This window comes from Dunckerocampus dactyliophorus, chromosome 4 (genome assembly GCF_027744805.1).
Source record: "Dunckerocampus dactyliophorus isolate RoL2022-P2 chromosome 4, RoL_Ddac_1.1, whole genome shotgun sequence".
Lineage (NCBI taxonomy): Eukaryota > Metazoa > Chordata > Actinopteri > Syngnathiformes > Syngnathidae > Dunckerocampus > Dunckerocampus dactyliophorus.
The window spans coordinates 2059856-2081119 of record NC_072822.1 but is presented as its reverse complement, the minus strand read 5'-3'; the positions used below and the strand labels follow the sequence as shown (position 1 = coordinate 2081119).

Sequence of the window (21264 nt, the reverse complement as noted above, 5' to 3'; positions counted from 1 at the left end):
TGCCCTGAGACTATTTGTAGTATTCTGTACATTTTTGTTAGTTATTTTTGTGTGTGTCACTCTGGGTTGCAAATGTGATCACAGATGAAAATGTGTCAAGTGTGAAGTCTGCATACAGTAATGAAGGACAATAACATTAGACGTGTAATGTGGCGTGTCGTCTCCTCGCCATATTGACACTTCACTCTTGAGAGGCTCTGATTTGATTTAAATCCTCAAAGACCTTGACTGCGTCAAACAGCAGACCTTCCCGTGTCTCCATATATGGAAACATACAGCTACAATTACATTGCATTACACACATGAATGCATTATTTCTTACGTTATGATACAGCCATGCCCTGTTGTCCTGTGGGGTCCCACTGGGCTATATACTGGGACCTTATTCATTTACTTTTCATTCATTTCCTTCAGTCATTGTTGACTCATGCTCATCTCGCCGTACTTTCAGAACTGACGCATGGTTGCTAAAAGTTCATACTGTCACTTAAAGGAGGTCATTTCTTTTGGGATGAATGCAACCTAATGGCACCAATAATAAGTGTGATGGAAATATTATATTTTACCATTAGGCCAATTGCATTTGAACAAACATAGTATTTCTGCTAACATACATTCATGTCAAGACTGATTTGCTGGAAAACAAACTATGATTGGTTATGACTATTTGCTGGAGGCTAGAGACCTCCAGTCTCCAAAAACAGGTTTCTCCAATGGCGTCTCCATGGAAAACAGGTTCTGATTAACCCGGGATACGCCCTTGCACCCGATAAAGTCCCCATAAGGTTTGTATAACTATGCTTCTGTCCTGTCCTTCAGGGGGGCACTTGTGGCAGACTCTTAAGGGTTTGTTTCAACTGCCTTCCCCTTCTGCAGAACAAATATGATAAAAGACAAATTTGTCATTGAGCAGTTCATTTCTCTTCTCCACCGGGAATTTTCCACCGCATAAGTCAAGTGGTAACATCTGCCTCCTCGATCCTCTCTGTGACGGGAGTTAGCCGCTGTTTTTAAGGACCTACTGCAAGAAATCAAGGCAAAGATCTTCTGCTATATCAGGGTTTCTGAACCCTGTCATACCCAGTCAACTATCCTTCTGGGTCGTCCCATGAGAAACATAGACCATCTTTTTTTTGAAGCAGAACAAGCTTGTCTTCCTACAAACCTGGGTGGGTGGTACATTATGGTGGTCTAATGATATTTATTTATTATGTATTGTTCATAAAAGTAAGACATCCACAACATCAGCTGATAATATTGTAAGGTGTGACAAATATGCACATTTATGCATTGCCACAGAGTATCAGTATTTGGGAACAAATAGGAGGTGAAAGACGAACGGGAACAGCACCGTGTAATTCGTATCTGTGCATCATCTGAGAACACAACTATGGTGCGTTCAAGGACAGACGGCAATAAAACAAAACAACATAAACTTGCAAAATCTGTGGGATTTCTAACTATGTTGTTTTTTTTAAATAAAATAACAGCCCTTACTTCCAAAAGTTATTAACAAATGTATTTTTTAAAAGTGTCTTTTGTTATTGCGCCTGAAAGTTTTGCGTAGGCCGGTTGAGCTCCGCCTGCTGCGCTATATGACCAGAGCGCTCCTTACTGTAGAAAATGTCAGCACTATTAAATATCTCAAGTTGAATGTCCAATGTTCCCACTGGTTCTTCATTATGCTAAGTTGTATTTAATAATTGGTTCTTATACGCAGCTTGTCGCGAGTCATGTCTAAAAAAAAAAAAAAAAGTCAGTGTGAAAGCACTTTGAATGCGAGGTAGAGCATTTAGTTATCAGGCTCCTCTGTTGTGGAACCATCTCTCCCACGCAATCCGGGGGGCAGACATCCTCTCCCTATTTAAAAGTAAACTCAAAAGTCATCTCTTTGCTAAAGCATATAGTTAGAACTGAGCCCAGATACGCTGTTATGTATCACAGACACTCCTCTATGTTGGAATTGTGCTCTATAAATACACTTGCCTTGCCTTGGGTGAGGCAATAAAAGCGCTTTTGAACAGATTCCCACAAAAGACAGCAAAGGTCTTCTTCTCACCAGAACCACCACGGGGTCATGCAGGGGTCCGTCTGTGTGCAGCGTCTCCACGTCCTCCTCGATGATGTAGTGCCACTCCACGCCTAAGTCGATGAAGCTTCTGGACTTCAGCTCCTCTCCTTTGCCGTTGAGGATGTAGTGGCCCGTCGCCTGGTTCTTGATTGCTGCAATCAGTCATTGGTCAGGAGGACAAACCGCTACGCTGATACAAACAACAACCCGCCCCACAATTAATCACAGACGGGCAAATGCTGTGGGAGGGTTCCTACCAGAGCGCTATGCTTTGCTTTGGGATGAAGAGACACCATGATGCCAAAAATTGAGGCCAAGTCAAGACCAAGACCAAGACCAAGGCTTTGTTCATACTGCAGGTTAATTCCAATGTTTTGCTCATATATGACCTGGATCTGATTTTTTCATGTCAGTGTGAACAGTACAACTCCGATTTTTGCACAGATGTCTCTACGAACTGCCATAGCCAAAAATCTTGCCGTATTTTTTTCTTAAATCTTGTGGCTGCGACGTTCCTGCGCTGGAACACCTCCACCCCCCTTTCCGACACCCATGGTGCAAGTCTTTGAGTTCTTATGTTGTAAAGTGTGCTTATTTGTGCCAATGTTGCCAAATTTGTTTTGCCAGTCCCACATGGGAGCATAGTTTGGACTTGCCGTTTTCCCCCCGAGTGAAAGGACGCGCTAAGACATGCTAAACTGTTGTGAAAGGTGCCGTTTTCATTTGTTTACTACCTGAAGTTACATGTTTACGCTTGTACCTGGTCGGTTCATTTCTCAGCTGAAAGGTTATAGTTGAACCACCTTGTTGGACCACTTGATTTTGTCTGTACGTCACTTCAGTTAACGCTTTCAAACTTGATGAAATTAACTGCACCAAAAAGCTCAAAGTGTTCTCGTAAAGATGCGGGCCAAAGGGTGCCACTGTGAAAACATCTTTACTCAAACAAAGCTCCACAATTTTGGTCTTGACTGGCGTTACAATAGAGTTGGTCCTGAGACAAAACCAAAACCCCTTCCTGCCTACAGTAGTTTTACAGGTCCTCTATTATGCAACATTGAATTTGAATGATGTTATTATAAAAAGCAGGCTTCGCTACACATCTTAAAATTTAGCCTGGAGCTCTCTCAGCTATAGCTACAGACATGGGAGCTGTACATGGAATCATTCTGATTATCTTTAGGCAACAGGCTCACCTAGTATGGCCTTCCTGAATAAATGTGACAGTAATGTTAGCACAGTAGCTCACATAGCTATGCTAAAAGAGGATACTTCTTGGAGACACATGCTCTGTCGGAGACAAACGCAGCTCATTAGCATTAAAGCTACAGACACACAAAACGGCGTGTTCCCAGTACTATGAACCACTACTATGGAACCTCTAAGAATAAATTGGTGACAAACAGTCGACTATGGGGCCTTTAGGACCGATCTGGTATACCACAACACTACTACTATGCATGCAGCAGATTGAAAAGAACCAGATCAGTTCACATTCCTTGGAGCAGAAACTGGGGGGGGAAAAAAAAGAACATGTGAAGTGTTTGTGTCAGTCGCTGTTTAAGGTAACGTCAGTACCACCTTACTACAAACAAAGCCTTAACATGCAAAGCAATCGGGCTCTTTCATTACAAATAAAACAAACATGTTTGTATCTACAGCGTAAGAAGCTTATCAAGAAACCCAACATCATCATCATTTTCATCCTAATGGGTCAGTAATCATTAACCTGAACACGTAACATGATTTATTCTTAGGACTAACGTCTGCCCAGACAGATGGGCATGATTTGAAATGAGATCATTGTCCCTGGGCAGGAAATAAGACAGTTCCGCTGGCTGGGGGTCCGTATTACGTCCTTATTGCTGCCTGGCAGAGAGACACAGACCGAAAGGATGTCTTGGACTTTCTAACAGTCAGGGTCACACCTAGGGCTAATTTATAATATCTATAAATCCAGGAGACAAGATTTATTTATTTATTTATAGTATGTTCGTCGGCTTAGTCTGACTTTATTTCTCAGTCTTCTCCACTGCCAACAATTCAATGCTGTAAAAACTCGCCTTTAGCCAGCGCTCACCCAGGAGCCTTTTTAATCAGTGGATGAATAATGCATGTTCAGGAGAGTGGACAGCAGGGGTGTCCAAACATTTCCCATCGAGGGCCGCATACTGAAAAATCAAAGGATGGACGGACCACTTTGATATTTATGTATTTTTAAACCAGCCCATGTGCTGAGAAGTAATATGTATTGATAGAAAAATCAGCCTGCATCTCGGCCTTGTGATATACAGTAGATGAAAAAGTGTATGAACTATTTCTCCCTTAATTACATTATTTTTGTTCATTTCTTTTCCATTTCTGTTTTTTTATTTTCCAAATATTTCAACATTTACATGTTTTTAGAGAGAGGGGACTGGAGCGCTGCTCATGGAAGGGAATATATAAAAAAAACCAAGAGGAAGACTTACAGTGGTGTGAAAAAGTGTTTGACCCCTTCCTGATTTCTTATTTTTTGCAGCTCAACAAACAAATTTAAATATTAGTCAATGACAACACAACTGAACACAAAATGCAGTTTTTCCAATGGGGAGAAAAAAAATCCAAACATACATGGCCTTGTGTTAAAAAGTGATTGCCCCCCGTTTAAACATAACTGAGATGAATTGAGATCTATCAGTGTGTAAAAGGTTATAAAGTCATTTCTAAAGCTTTGGGACTCCAGCCAACCACAGTGAGAGCCATTATCCACAAATGTCCAAAACATGGAACAGTGGTGAACCTTCCCAGGAGTGGCCGGCCAACTAAAATTACCCCCAGAGTGCAGCATTTCAGAAAAAGGACACCATACAAACAGTAAAATATGGTGGTGGTAGTGTGACGGTCTGGGGCTGTTTTGCTGCTTCAGGACCTGGAAGACTTGCTGTGATAAATGGAAGCATGAATTGTGCTGAAGGAGAATGTCCGGCCATCTGTTGGTGACCTCAAGCTGAAAGCAACTTGGGTTCTGCAGCAGGACAATGATCCAAAACACACCAGCAAGTCCACTTCTGAATGGATGAAGACTTTGGAGTGGTCTAGTCCAAGTCCTGACCTGAACCCTATTGAGATGCTGTGGCATGACCTTATAAAGGAAAAGCCTCCAATGTGGCTGAATGACAACAATTCTGCAAAATTCCTCCACAGTGCTGGAAGAGACTCATTGCAAGTTATGGCAAACGCTTGATTGCAGTTGTTGCTGCTAAGGGGGGCCAACCACTTATTAGCTTTAGGGGGCAATCACTTTTTCACACAGGGACATGTAGCTTTGGATTTTGTGTTGAGTTGTGTTGTCGTTGACTAATATTTACATTTGTTTGATGATCTGAAACATTGAAGTGTGACAAACAGAAAAAAGACAGAAATCCGGAAGGTGGCAAACACTTTTTCACACCAGTGTATGACGATGGGCTGCAAAACATTAAAATACTTGGAACCCATTAAATTAAAGGCCTTTTATATTTTTCAAACCTAGTACCTGGACCTGGATTTTTTGATGCCCCTTTTTCTGGTCATAAGTCTTCCTTGTATTTTTGATTAACATTTTTTTCAAGCAATTTTTATAATGATTAATTATTTTTATTTCCATAATATTTTGACGTTATTGTCATAGTATTATAAGTCTTTCGCAACCAAACTGCAGCTTTATTTCTATTTTGTATTTTCATAAGATGACTTTATTTTTTCTTTAATATTTCAAGTTTAGTTTTAATCGATTATATATTTTTTTTAATAACTAATTTAAGAAATACGATTTTTCTTCATAATATTACAACTTTATTGTCTGAAAGTCTCTTTTTTTCATAATATATTTATTATATTTATTCTAAAATGTAAACTTTATGCTGGTAAAACACATCTTTTCTTCATAATTTTATGACTAATAATTCAGCTTTATTCTTGTAAAATTGTTGCTGTTTTTTGTCTTTAATTTTTTGTTTTATTGTATTATAGAATGTGTCCCGGGCCAATAAAAAACAGCTGCGGGCTGCACTTTGGACACCCCTGGTGTAAAGGCTTCTTCTGCTACAAAGAGGATAGGAAGTATATTATGCAGCAAAGTGTACATTTTACACACCTGTCCATTAGTCTCCTGTGGAAATGATCTGCGATTGTTAGCGACATCACACTTACCAAGAATTTGAGGGGAGGCCTCGTGTTCTTGGATGATCACATGTCTAGCTCCAGGAGGAATGAGAAACATCTTAAGGTAGCCTTTCGCCGAGAGCGGGGAAGGAAAGACAAGAAAGACAGAGACGAATAAGATGAGCAGAAATGGTTTGTTTGCAGTGGTGGACATCCCGCATGTTCGCTTTGCTCTACAAAGAAGCTCCAGGAATGCAGCCGGGGTGGAAAAACAGGAAATCATCCATTCTCCTGCGGGAAGAGGTTTTTATTTTCATTCGCACATGAAAGGAAACTTGGGTAATGAAGATGAAATAAGCATTACCTCCACCAAGGAGATTAGGCTGAGCATCCATCTGGTTAATTAAAAATAATCACTTTTACAGCCACAAGTTAATGAAACCCACTCTATGGCTATTATGACTGTTTAACGTGATGGGATTCCCTGTGTACTTTTCACTTTTCATTTATGAATATGTAATGGTACACAACACAGAAGCAACAGAACCAATGTTGTAATAGCGGTAAGGTGCAAACTGATGAGTTCATTGTGTAACACACATGTAGCACAACTGGCATTTTAAAGCACATGCAGAGGCAGACAGCTGCTGGATGCTCATGATACTTCAATGCAGCCACAGCTGTTAATGAGACATTTTATTGTTTATTTTGACCCAGCGCTAACTAGAGACCCATGCAGTTAATTGCTTATGTAGACCAAGCACCCGGCGACTATAGGAGACTGTAATCGAAGCATTTGCGGCATCAACGTCTGCAAAAACCTAATGTCTCCACTTTATGGAAATTATGGCTTTTAATAGGATTGACATGTTCTCCCTTTTAGTATCCTTTAAGCATTTTGCACAATACAGCAGCAACAAAACCAATGTTGTAGCTTCACACCAACAGCTGAGTAGTCATACCTCGTTACTACATGTTTTAAAGCGCATGCAGAGGTAGACATGCCTCTGAATTTGCAATGTTTCAGACAAAGCTTTTAATGAGAAAGTTTTCTTGACCCAGCGCTAATTAAGAAACCTGTGCGGTCATTTGCTTATGTAGACCAAGCACCCGGCGACTATAGGCGACTCTGCGGTTAATTGAAAAGAGGTGTCAATTGGACTATATCAATGTCTGCCAAAACCTCATAATTCCACTTTATGAAAATTATGACTTTTTATCATAATAGTATTGACGTGTTCATACTTTTAATTTTTGATTCATTAATTTTTGAACAACTATATTACACAACACAGTAGCAGTAAGGAGCAAGCCAGCATTAATAATTAATAATGCTGATGAGTTCATTGTATCCAACAGTAGGACAAGTGTGACACACAAGTAGCGCAACTGGCATTTTAAAGCGCATGCAGAGGAAGATAAAGCTGCTGGATGCTGATTGTTCATCATACTTTAAATGCAGCCACAGCTGTTAAAGATTATTTTTTTTTGGACTCAGGGCTAATTAGTGACAACATGCGGTTATTTGCTTATGTAGACCAAGCACCTGGCGACCATAGTACACTCACATACAGCACGGTAGAACACTGCAGCAACAGAACCAATGCTGTAATAGCAGTAACGAGGAAGCCAGCATTCAGCGCTGATGAGTTCATTGTAAACAACAGTACGGCAAACTTCACACCAACAGCTTAGTAGCCATATCAACATTTTAAAGCACATGCAGAGCTAGATATGCCTCTGAATTTACAATGTTTCATCCTGGTTTTGCATTTTGTAGCAAAGCAACACAGAGGATCTCATTTAAGATGTTGAGATGCTTCAAGATTAGGTTGTAATTTGTTGCACTTATCTCATTTAGCCTTGGCGGAGGTCTGCTCTTGTTTTGACATGAATATTTTCCTACAAAGTGCGAATGAAAAACAACAACTACGAGTCAGCAAAGTCTAGCAGGGATGTCCAGCACCTACAAACTGCCTGTGACTCACCCATCACATTTCTAAAGTCCTCACTTTCATTTAAAAACACATTCCGAGCGCCTTTGGGTAAAGAGAAGGCTCCTCTGGTTTTCCCTAGAAATGAAATGAATGATGTTAGTTTACTTTGCAGGTGTTTTGATGAGGCACAGCAGACAATGGAGTGGAGGTGGAGGAGGTAAATCATTTGGGCTAGCGGGGGTCTCACTTCCCAACCACCAGGACAAAAGCAGCAGGGGCGTAATTGCTTGCCCCCGGATTCGACAGGCTGGCCCAGGTCTCCTGGCACGTTATTGGCTTCGGCGAGGTTGCATCAGGTGCCAAAGCAGCAGGTGCTACTCATTGCGCCGTGTGCAGAGGACATAGCAGGCAATCTAACCTGATAAAAACCTCCAATTTGATAAAGGAGGGAAAAGTAGCTGCTTGTCATGAAAAACAAAGACTTCCAGTCATAGCGTGCCAATGAATGAGTAGATAAAAGGCCAAGATTGCCAGGCTAGATTGGCTCTAAAAGGTTCTGCCGGAGACATTATACACAAAGAGCCCATTTGACTGTTAGACTGCTGCAGAGATAATCACATGAAATGACCATACATTGAAAAATACATTGCCTTGACGCTTGCAATTAGTAACAAAAAAGCAATGTAAACACACAAAAGTTTGGACATTTGTTTTTGGTGGATTATTCCTCTGTTGTAACAGTGCTTCTTTGCAATACATGTTGCATCACATTTGTCACAACCTGGCTCATGCGTCGAGGACACAAACTAAATACGCTTTTTAAATGATTTATTATACACATTGGAGCAAACATGTTTATGTCTTAGCAAGGGACAATACTGTAGTGTAGAAAGGCTTATGCTTCAGTGTAGTCATTGTACAGCTTGTATAGCGGTACAGTCGTCCCTCGCGACACCGCCGTTCAAACATCACGCCCTCACTCTATCGCGTTTTTTCAAAAATTAATGAATTCATAAATGATTGCTCTTTTGTGGTTGAATACGGACAACTATTAGAAAAAAATTTGCCTATTTAAGCAAATTACTTATCCTTGGCCTGAATTTAGCATTTTCAAGCATCAGCACTAAATGAACTAAAATACAAATACAAGGCAGAAAAAGCATTATAATTGTGAGTGTAGTATCCTACATTGGCCACTCGGTGTCATTAATCGCTTCCTGTCTTCCACACATCAGTCCGCCCGCCACTAAGGTCCCCTAGGGAACACATTTACTGTGACACACACAAGCAGGAGTTTTATTTACGTCTTAAATGGCTTATTTACTCTTATTATGTCTACTATATAATTAGTAGATTAGATTAGTAGTAACTATATTATAAAAGGGGTGTCATTTGAAAGGCAATAAACAGGGTTTCCAGCGGTATAAATCACAGTCATTGTTACAACAGACAAATACCAACCCCAAACAGCCATTTCCAAAGCTTTTCTTTCATGTTTATATGAGGTGAGGTGTCTAAAAGGTGTGTGGAGGCAGTGATCTGCTCTATAAGCTGGACAGCAGCAAAGAAGAGATTGTCAGCAGATAACAGTGGATACTTGCATATTGCCTTTTCCAACAAAGGGTTTTCTTTTTGGGCTCTCTTGCTTAACGGTTTCCCTGTTAAAAGACGTGACGTGTTAGACGCGGGTCAGATGACGTTAGATGATCACAAAAAGATTCATTTCAACCTTGTGATGAAGCTGCCATTTTAAAGGCTATCGGCTGGTCTTTGTCGCCAAGCTCTCATTAGTCAAGATTCGGCATTGTGGGAGATTATTCAGAGAAGATTGAAGCGTCAGATCCATTCCAGACCATGGCTCAAATTGAATTCTGACGACAATACAAGCAAAATGTGCTAGATTTAACATAGCTGTTATCATTTATGCACCCTGGCGAAATGACGAGGTGGGCTGTAGCTTTGCGAAGTATAGCTGATGAATAAAGTGTCTTTTCTTTGCATGTTTTATGAAGTTATTAGTGTGGGGTTTATGTCTAAATCAAAGTGGCACAGGGTTTAATGAAGGCTATGTCAAGTAATTCAATATATGGTATTTTTGATACATGGCCGCCAGTGGTGAGCGTCACGGTGCGTCTGTTGCGGGGAGATAACCCGAGGGGAAGCGGTTTCAATTAAAACGTCGGCATAAGAGCCCGCGCATACACAGTTGATGAATGTACTGTAGCTTCTAGAAGTAAGTTGAATTATTTCCACGGTGTTTCAGAAGTTTCCCAAAGCTAGCACTTGGCTGTGATGACTTTGACAGCTGTCACAGATGCAGCCCACCCCCAACCGCCCCATGGCTGCCTATCAGCTTTCAATGTATACGTTCCATATACAGTAAGCAAGCCGGAAGTGGCAGCGGGTTCATAAACAAATGTACTTGGATGAGGAGCTGAGGCTTGTCATTGGTTGGTAGAACATTCAAAATAGTTTGGGAACTTTTTTGAAGCAGATTCATAAATAATACAACGGTACCTCGGTTAACGTCGCCCCCGCTTTTCCTAAAGGGCAAAGACTTCTTTGTGTGCTTCATGGGCACATAAGCAGCCTGTAGTGGTCAGAATGCTTTGTGGTTGGTTGGGGATCAAATACTTATTTCCTTCAATCAAATACAAATGAATTCATAACCTTTAATTAGTTTTTTTCTGGATTTTTTTTAAAATTCATTGTCTCCGTTACAATATACACCTACCATGCAAATTCTGTACTGATGGAAAAGACTGAGCCCCCAGCTTGTGCCTCTCATGCATTAGCAGGTCACTGAGATCCAAGCTAATTTAAGCAGCAATGTGTGAAAAGTCCAAATGGTTGGTTTTGCTAAAAAGCCTTCTCTTAACTATCGGCGTGAGACAGCTTCACCCGGCCGCAACCATGTGCATATTTCAGCGTTTTAAACATTTCCAACTTCACAGCCCAGTTATCTTTTGGATGCAGATTGGTAGGGTCATTCTTTTTTTTTTTAGTCCTGCTGCCATAGTGTCTCCCGCTTTTAAAGTTAATTACCTGAGTTGTTGACAATAACTGACATGACGCCAGCGTCACCGTTTCAGTGGAAATTGGGGGTTAGAAGTTAATGTGGTTGGTCAGGAGCAAGCACAACCATGGAGAAATCATGTATAAAATAAAGATAAAATGAATCAACGAACCCATGGGTGGAAAAACCCACAATGGAACCTCCAAAATCGAATTCTGAATTTTACAATGCAAACGTGAACATAAACACGCTTAGTATACACGACACACACTCATTAATAGCCAAAGGCTGTATTTGTTTGCCGAGTAGACACAGCGTGACTATACCGCAAGGTAGTTACACTTCCTGTGTATCGTGTGGAAACTCAGTACACCTCTGCACCAAATGTTCCACACAAAAAAATCTAATTACTAGGGGTGCCACAAGATCTCACAAGATTAAAACGTGACAACATTTTTCGTTCAGAAAAAGCAGGCACTGCGCCTGGGATGATAATAAATGAAAATGAACATGATCATTTTGCCTGCCTCAATACATTGCCATGTGCAGGTGTGTCTGTTTTCCTCATCTTTCGCCTCCAAACAGGCAGGAAGAGAGTTCACTCTGTGCATTGGTTTCAGCACCTTGGCGCGTTTCTTCCATAGAACAGTGTGAACGGCGTGAGCCTTTCTGTCAGTCATACAGTCTCTTTGTCTCAGTGGGTAGAGGCGGGGCCGCCAGCATACACACACACACACACACACACAGAGTGCAGAAGAGTGTAACGTAGTAGAAATTCTATTAGTAGATTGCAATATGTTGTCATATGTTTAATATTTTTTCATTGTACTGTAATGTTACAATCTCGTCTCGTAGACCCAATCTCGTGTATCGGCTCATCTCGTGAAATGAGTGTCTCGTGACACCCCTAATAATGAGAAATACATGTGCCGTAACACCCCTACTGTACAGTACACTTAATAAATCTTAGCTTGTGTTCGACTGTGGAGGTTCCACTCAAGGATAGCTTACCCGCTTTCTTGGGTGTCCGAGTGAAGGTCCCTTTAACGGTGCGGCAGTGGGAATTGTCCCCGCCACAGACGCCGCATTTGTCCTCTACTTTGTTTGAGCCGATTTCTTTGTCGCAGCCAACTTTCTGAAGACACCCACACACACCCCCCGACCCCCCCGCAAAAAAAACACAAAAGTGCAGAGATTAGCAAACGTTCACCTTCCCAGATTCATTAATTCAGTGATAGAATCAGGTGGCGGATGTCTGCTGGGCTTTGGAACTTATTAAAAGTCCCAATGGTAACTCCAGTTACGCCGTCACTTACATAAGAGAGAACATGTTCGCAACCTTCTGCATGTCATTTGCATGGTCTCATGGCCTTACCACACACTCCCCGCGGACGCAGACACTGTAGGCGTCCTTGTAGGAGCATCGCGTCCCATCATGCACCAGTTGTTTCATGTAGGACACGTCCCCCGTCTCCTTCGACTGGCAGTGCAAGTGGCATCTCTTGTTGGCTGTCATGATGGGAACATTATGTTAATTGTCTTTTTGAGATTTCATTTGGCTTGATGATGCCGATCATATTCTTCCTCATTTGCTTGACAAAAATCTTTAAAAATTCCTCTAATATACATTTTTATACTTCAACAAAAGCATATTAAATATAAATAAAACAAATGAAGGCATAAATAAATATAAAAGAAAAATCACTTAAGTGTAAAAAGTTATATAAATACAAAATTACTTAAACATGTAAAAAAATGATAATAAAAAAATAAATAAAAGCATAAAAATAAAAATGTCTTAAATGTGTAAAAAATACAAATAAAAATAGAAATGACTTGAAACTGTACACTTACATAAAAGTGTAAAACAAATACACATATAGATGACTTAAAGAAGAGCATAAACTTAATCAAATTAATAAAAATTAAAGGCAACTTAAGTGTAAAAACATACAATAAAAATCAAAACGACTGAAATAAGTGTAAAAAAATAAAAATTAATTAAATAAAAGTATAAAAAAAATACAATTAAATAAAAGCGTAAAAAAATACTTTAAAATAAATAGGAATAAAACTGACTTAAATAAGAGCGTAAAAAAATAAATAAAAATGACTTAAAATTAAAAGCACAGATAAGATAAAAAACTAATAATTAAAAATAACTTCAAAAAGTGTAGAAAAATAATACAAATAAATAAAAGTAGAAATGACTTAAATAAAACAGTGAAAAATATTTTAAAAATTACAATGACTTAAATAAAAGTGGAACAAAAATAACAAATTTCATGACTTAAATCAAAGCATAAAGAATAATAAAAATGACTGAGATAAGAGTGGGTTGCGACCTAATGACCAGTGGTAAATGTAGGCCCCAGGTTTAGACCGGTTGAGAATCCCTGGAATAAAAGATCCTTGTTAAGAGTAACGCGTCATATTCATAGTTTTTACTCCCACTTTAAACGTCAATCGTTGCCTGAAATGTACATATTAAATTCTATTTTGAAGATTTTAACCCTAAAGAAATGAAAGGGACATTTTGTGCCATTCATTTTTTTTAAATTTATTTCAAACCATTTTGGCTGTTTTGAATGAATATAGGTGGTATTTCATCATTGTTTCTTCAATTTGCTTAAAATGGCACACGTGACCAAAAATATCCCATGGAAACTGCCATTTTTAAGCTCACATTGATCTTAATGCTATCTTTTAGTCAGATCATGTGTCGGGCAGCACATAAAAATCAGCAATCAGCAATATCCACCAAAAACCCAGCACCACAATATTAGTCCTACTAGCGATATGAATAAAGTGCAGCAGCAGCTGTTGTGTAGCCGCACAGCAGCAGAGATGAAGCATTTCCTCAACCTCTCCTGAAATTTTTATTGCGGCAGCAAGAGTCTCATTGCAGGGCGCCTGCCGTTGTAGAGGATGACCCGCATCAGACACCTCATCATCTTCTCCACCAACTCCCCCACAGAGACCCCTCACAGACACACACTTCCCGATCAGCTCATCAAGCAACAAACAACACCAAAAACCACAGGACTGGCCACCACAGATTGATAGAAAATGTGCAATTTCTTTTTTTGTGTGCCACATTTGAGTGTGGTTTGTTGATTCCCATATATTTATCAGACTCAACCACCTCTATGTACTTTCCATCAATAAACACGCTGATGCTGAGGTTTCTTCCTGCCAAAGATGATCTCCTTGGTCTTAGACGTTTTTCATTTCCCAGTCAAAGCATGCAGCAACAATTCTCACATTTTTGCAAAGGTTACTTGCTACTGAAATGATAAGTGCTTGTAAATAAATGTATTTTTCACAAAAAGCTGTTTTTCCTCCCTTTTTTTAGTTGGGAACTGATATTTTCCTGAAACTTACCTATGTTCTACTGCTGATTACTAAAGAATGGAAAAAGGTAGAAACAAACATTTTTTTTCTGATGAAAGACAGGAGTCTAATCTTTCTCCTGGTATGTTTATGTAGCCACAGAACACAATATTCTGTGTGCCTTGAAAGATCACTCAAAATCGTCTAAAATGGCCCGGTACTGAAGGGGTTGCATGAATGCAAAATACAGTGTGTGTGTGTGTGTGTGTGTGTGTGTGTGTGTGTGTGTATGTATATATGTATATATATATATATATATATATGTATATATATATATATATATATATATATATATATATATATATATATATATATATATATATATATATATATATATATATATATATATATATATATATATGCGCACAATGAATAATAATAATGATAATCAAATACTTCTTGAAATGTAGTTTTTCCAATTAGGCTGAAGTATTTTCAAAACGTTGACTCATTTCAAGTAGCAAAAAAAAAAAGACATTTTCCACCGCCCCCTTTCAAAAGGCGACCTTGTGTTACTCTGTGCACAAAACGTCAGTGCATTAAAGTGCATTAAAGTGCCAAACCCCGCTGAGAACAACAGTGCACTTCATAACAGACAGGTGTTTCTTTTGTGACTCACCGTCTGTATGCTCGTAAGGCAGCCAGTGGTGTTTGGCGTTTTGGAACTCAAAGTGGGAGTTGCGGAGCTGACACTGCTGAGCTCGGAAGTCTTCAAAGTGCTTGGGACAGTCGTGGGTGTTGCACAGCTGATACTCGTAGTTCAGTCCCACGCAGTCTTGCCCGCCGTTGGCAGGACTTGGGAGGAGAAAGGCAAAATTAGCTTGAAACGTACAAGAGTGATATCTTTAAAACAGCCTTTGAGGGGCTGTCACTTCAAAGAAGCCCTCACGTGGTGGTACAAAAGCGGAGCTTTTCATTTCCTCTCCAAGTTGTTAGCAGACCTTTTCCTTCTTTCTTGGTAGGTAATGGCTTTCACCTTCTTATTTATTTATTTTGTTTAACATTCACATGACGGCGCCCACAGGTGAAACTGTTACATATGAACATATGAACAAGTATTTACTTGTGAGTGCTTCTACTCCCGAACCGCTGTACGTAAAAGGGTGAAAATGTGTCCAAATATGCACCCCTACTGTCTTACCTGTGCTACTATTTTTCTGTCAAACACACCACGTGGTGACGGCGTTATTAATGCCAAAGGTTTCTTCCACACAGGAAGTTTTTCCTTGCCTCCGTCGCCAAGTGCTTGCTCATGTGGGGTATCAGTTGGTTCTCTGTTTTCATTTGCGACCTTCATGTGTAGAGTGCCATCAGACAACTGCTGTTGTGACTTGGCGCTACAAAAATAAATTGAATTGAATTGAATAATGTATCTTTTTTCATCATAAAGCTTCCATCCCTGTTAGCATCCTATTAGCTAGCTAAACAAAATGGCAACAGGAACCAGAAGTTACGTCGCCCGTCTAGGATGTCAAAACACGTATTTACAGTTTGACATGCATAAAACAAATCTAAATGCATATAACTGAGGAATGAAATGAATGTTTTACCTTCACTGAAGACGATATGGCAGCGAGATCAACCACCACCATCTTCCTGTTTTCAGTCATGTCAAGAATGACGTCTTCAATGAAGGTAAACGTAACCTTAAAAGTTCATTTATCCCTTTCATTCATCATTTCTATGTATTTGTATGCATTCGCAGTTGTTTTCTGTATGTCAAACTATAAAAACGCGTTTTGTGTTAACATTTTTGGCTTTCTGCAACAGATTAATTGGATTTACATAATTTATGGGAAAGATTTATTTGGTTAACATCCGTTTCGGTTAGAGTCAGACCTTTTGTAAGAAATGAATGATTTGGGTTTAGGCATTGTTTGAACAATTTCAGTTCCAATTCCGATTCCTCGTTTCCTTAAACATGCACTAACTTGGTGCAGAATATGAATAATATCAATAACAAATAGTAAAAGGTTTGTCTCTGAGCTATGAGTCTTGAAGTACCATATTAGAACTAGTATACTTTTCTGCCTCAATGTTAATGTAAGCTACTTTTTAATGACACCCTTATTTTCTTTCCACAGTGAACAGGATGAAGTTCAAAGCTGTGTACATGAATAAACTTGCATCCTGCCGCCGTGGCTCCCTTCCATTATTTACACCCGACTTCCACAACATCAGCGGGTATCCCGGAACCCTAGCTAACATTGGCATGAGACAGACGTCATTTATTGTCTGACTTCCGTAATTGCGACTGCTTAGGGCAAACTGCCTCCGGGCATTTCCAAATTCCTGTTTTTTTGTTTTAAACCTTTAACATCAAAACTGTAGCCGGCACACCTGAACCACCAAAAGAGTCCATCTGTAGCTTGTACAAGAAAGCGATCCAAAAGACACAACACGTCAACACACATGAGGCACAAATTAACCCACCAACTGCACCATGTGGGCACACATAAATATCTACGTGCAATACCCATGCCAAAAAAACACCCATATATTACAGCCGCAAGACATGCTGGGTAGCTTGTGGTACTCGTACATTTTGCCGTGTTTGTCGCATTTTTGCTTGATTGCAAAATATGTAGGTCGTCAGAGAAGTAAACAAGGAGCGGTTAACGTATCCTTGATATCCAATGTTTTATTGTTCATAGTTCATATTGTTGTTGCCACTGGACTACCCAGCATGCCTTGCGGGCATTTGGAAATAACAGTTTGAAGTCACGCGTTTAGTGCTTAGTTGTTGTTTATCACCCACGTAGTAGTAGTAGTAGTAGTAGTAGTAGTAGCTGGTTTATGTGATGTGTTCAGTTGCTGTGGATTTGTTGTGTTTTTGTTTTGTTGCACCGTAAGCAAATATGTCGTTCTGTTTCACGATCACCTATATACAGTATACACGGCCCCTCCGCCAACATTTTTAACCCAATGTGGTCCATAAGTCACAAAGTTTGACCACCCCTGGCATGTTCAAACATGTGGGTCGTGCACCCTTCCTTTGCATGATATCATCGTGTCGCAAATGTTACGCTGAGCCGACCGCTTTTATTACGAAGATATGCCAAACTTTGTAGCCACTTCTTCTTCGTTAGTGCTCACCGGCTTCTTCTTCGTTGGTGTTCGCAGCTATTCCTTCCGGTCGGCAGACAGAGCATCAAAACTAGTAATCTAAATTTAAAAATCTGAACAATCCCGGGAGAATGGGAATGTCAGTCCCGGTTCCCATCGATGCTCGAGACTCGACGCACAACCCTAACGCTAACCGCGGTTCCACTGTTACGGTACATTGTCTCACTGCCTTTTGAGTTCTACACTTTATCGTGTTTCGTTTAAGGAGCGCCACCTCCAGGTGCTTTGAATATGCTTTGAGTAAAAACAAATACAGTAAATAAAAAGATAGAATCATGGTGTCATTAAAATAGTATAATTTTATATGGTCATAATAATGAATACATAAAAATATACATTTGCTTTCTCCTACTGTTTGCGGGACATTTGATCTTTTGTGTCCTATTTTACTTCATGAAGTCTATTTTTTTATGTTTTAGTAAAAAAAAAAAAAAAAGAAGCTGTTGCCTGTATTTTTTAATGTATAATTATTGTATTATTTTTATTTATTATGATTGTATTTATTTATTTTTTAATACATAGCTATAATAGCTATAATCATTATATCTTTTTGCACCAATTAGCATTAGCGGATGAATTTGTGGCAAAGGTCTTGTTGGAGCATCTGTGGCTCTTGGACATACTTGATGAAGCGTTCCAATTTCATTATGTCTGTGAAATAAAACTTCAAGCAGAGTGCTATTCGTCTTGAGGATTATAAAACTTTGAAGATCCAACATCAAGAAAATCAAATATTTTATTGTTTTTTCTGGCTTCAAGCTCAATTAAATGTTCTCGCGTGAAACCCATGCTCGATTCAGAGCCGTGACTTGGAGCAGAAGAAACCATGCTTCAGTCAAGCAACTCCTCCGCAGTGGCTAAATACGATTAAATATACAGATGATGTCGGTGTACGTTGGCGACTTACACGGGGTTGTTGCACTGGCGCGTCCGGAAGCGTACTCCCGTTCCACAGGAGCGCGAGCAGGAGCCATATTTGCTCCAAGAGCCCCAGCCGCCATCTTGCTTGACCTGGTGAGGGTTTTTCCACATGCAGTGGCCTTTGTAGCACCACTGGACCAAAGATGGAATAAAGTTGGGTTAAGACGGTACGTAGAATTACAGCCAACAGAAGAAAACGGTGTCATTTCAGATCACAAATCACTGTACACACAGCGTCCCTCAAGGCTCCACGCTTTGCCCCCTTTTGTTCATTCTGTTCACTCCGTCTCGGCTGTATCAACAGCATTTGCAAACACATCTCAAAGTGTAACTTGTTGAAAACAGCCCATGAATGCCTGATTCCACTCAGCAGAGGCACAGCAGCTTGAAATGTTTTCAGTTGTTTTTACTAACTCCAGAACTGCTAACGTGGCAGCTAACGTTTCTCTGATTAGATCTACTATATTGGGGTATATATACGGGCTTTTTTTGTCATGTCTAGAGGGCTCTAATAATGTTAAAAAAACGTACACTATTTAGAAGATCGCAAACATGCTTTCTACTTCGAATCCTACTTCGCGGAAATTCAGTTATCTTGTTTGGGTCTGGAACCAATTAACTGCGATAAACGAGGGACAACTGTATTGCGATATTAGATGTACATTTACCGTAAATGGTCAAGTTAACCCCTCTATCTGCAGAATCGCCTATAAATTAAGGGTGGGGTCAAACAACATCGGTACTAACAGCTGTGGTTGTCGGCATGTAGTTTGTTGTAGGTGTGTCCCGATACAACTTTTTCACTTCCGATCCCATTTCAATATTGCAGCCTTGAATATCGTCGGATACCGATATCGATACTTATTTGTTTAGTAGCGTGGCGAAGTCCCCCATTTACTTTTGATGCATGTGGTGTGTAGTTTTATGGACGACCAGCATAACTTAGGGAGGCTCGATGTGCTCAATGAAGAGTTTAAACCCGACATTACTCACCACCGACAGGGGCCGGCTCTTTTCTCTTACTTTTTGCCGTCCCGTGGGGGTTTCTCACGCTTTTCAAATGTGTCAAACTGTGGTCGATGTTTCAGGAAGCTGGCAATGAGGTTGGTTGTGTTAAACTTCACCGGTTCCGTGCCACCAAGGCAAACTTGTGCATGACAAGTTTTGCATTCAGCTGCAACGTCTTGTTCGGACTTTAATGAAAAACACATGCAGACGGCTGACATCACTCCTACTCCTTGCTAAACACTCTAGCACCGCTGATTGCATGGGCTCAAGTGCTGCTGCTGGATAGACGTGCCGGTGCAGAGGCCGGAATGGACTGCTTGTAAGCCGATATAGTTCAATACTGTTTTTTTGGCTGATATTAGACCGATATTTGATATCAATATCGGATTGGGACACCCCTAGTTATTTTTTTTTGTTTTTTAAAAAATATACCTCTCTATGTGCTTTAAATGTATGGCTACTCAGCTGTTAGTGTGAAAATCAGGCGTGTTACAACATTAGTTCTGGAGCTTAAAAAATGACCATGACCATGACCATCAAAGAGTTCGTACATGTTCCTTTCCACTTTTTCATGTACTCCACAACATTATTAAAGTTTTGTTTTTTTAAATCTCAGTTTCGTCGCTTCAACAGCACTTTTCTGGTCTGGGAGGTTGGGGAAACCTCCCACAGCTTCATCGGGGGTCCCAGCAGCACACAAAAATGGCAGAAAACACTACTTTTCTGAAGGTTCCAGGTGCATTATGTTTTTAAAATGAGCCCTTGTCGTGTGTTTTATTGCAGGAAATAAAATGAGCAAAACATAGAGTCATAGACATGTTTTACTGTTTAAGACATAATATAGTAATACTAGGATGTACTAGAAAAACAGAATTGAGGTTTGGGAGTGAATGAATGTTGCAGAAGGTGGCAGAGAGGGAGAACAGAAGCGGATCGAGCATGGATCCTTGTGGTACGCCATGTGCTCAGTGACTGTGTTGGAGTGGAAGCATTGTCGTTGTAAATGCGGCAGTTTCAGTCAACATCATGTTTTGTTATGTCATGTAAGAGCTAAGACCTACCTTCCCAGGTGCACATTCTGTCCCATCCAGGGGCGGGCCCTTCTTGGTCTTGCAGAAGTAAGGGTTGTCTGGATGACTGCACCAAAGCTGTTTGCACGGGTCGAATGTGCGGAACTGAAAGAGAAAAGATATTAAACGTCACCAAAAAATAGCGGTCATTGACGTTTTCACCCACATGCAGAGGAAGTTTAAAAATAAAGCCAAATGGAAAAGGACAAATGTAGTCGTCGTCTACATACTGTATCGATCTTGAAATGGATTTGAAAGGCTTTCGCTGGCGAAAAAGCTCACCAGTATTCATGTTCTGGCAGGCACATGGGAGCTACACAGTGTAGACTTTTTCAGAGAGTCAAAAATGACATCAAAATATGTAATACACAACTCATGACTTGTTTTGTTTGTTTTTAAGTCAAATTGAGCAACATTTGAGTCAAATTCCTGTTTTGCATATATTCGTTGCACATAAAGTGACATATCTGATTCTGTGATCTTATTTAGTGCAATTTTGAAATTTAACACTATGTTCAAGCATAAGGCACACTCTATACTCGGGAGTATAGGGTATCGGACCAGCTAATTCAGGCTCTTGGTTCCCTGTATGTGTCA

General features: G+C 40.0%; 1 protein-coding gene across 6 annotated transcripts in view; it reads right to left on the bottom strand.

Moving 5' to 3' along the window:
- The window catches only part of adamts3 (ADAM metallopeptidase with thrombospondin type 1 motif, 3), a 129722-nt gene that overhangs the window by 12571 nt on the left and 95887 nt on the right, over nucleotides 1-21264 (bottom strand). For 2 of the 6 annotated variants that reach the window (XM_054773824.1, XM_054773829.1), the window contains 8 exons: nucleotides 20659-20772; nucleotides 18576-18721; nucleotides 15162-15337; nucleotides 12525-12658; nucleotides 12161-12284; nucleotides 8185-8268; nucleotides 6245-6325; nucleotides 2060-2223 (listed from right to left, as the gene is read on the bottom strand). In XM_054773824.1, coding sequence (XP_054629799.1) covers nucleotides 2060-2223; nucleotides 6245-6325; nucleotides 8185-8268; nucleotides 12161-12284; nucleotides 12525-12658; nucleotides 15162-15337; nucleotides 18576-18721; nucleotides 20659-20772 — 1023 coding nt within the window. The remainder of the gene's footprint in view (nucleotides 1-2059; nucleotides 2224-6244; nucleotides 6326-8184; nucleotides 8269-12160; nucleotides 12285-12524; nucleotides 12659-15161; nucleotides 15338-18575; nucleotides 18722-20658; nucleotides 20773-21264) is intronic. The other 4 variants (XM_054773825.1, XM_054773826.1, XM_054773827.1 and 1 more) reach the window with 4 other exon arrangements.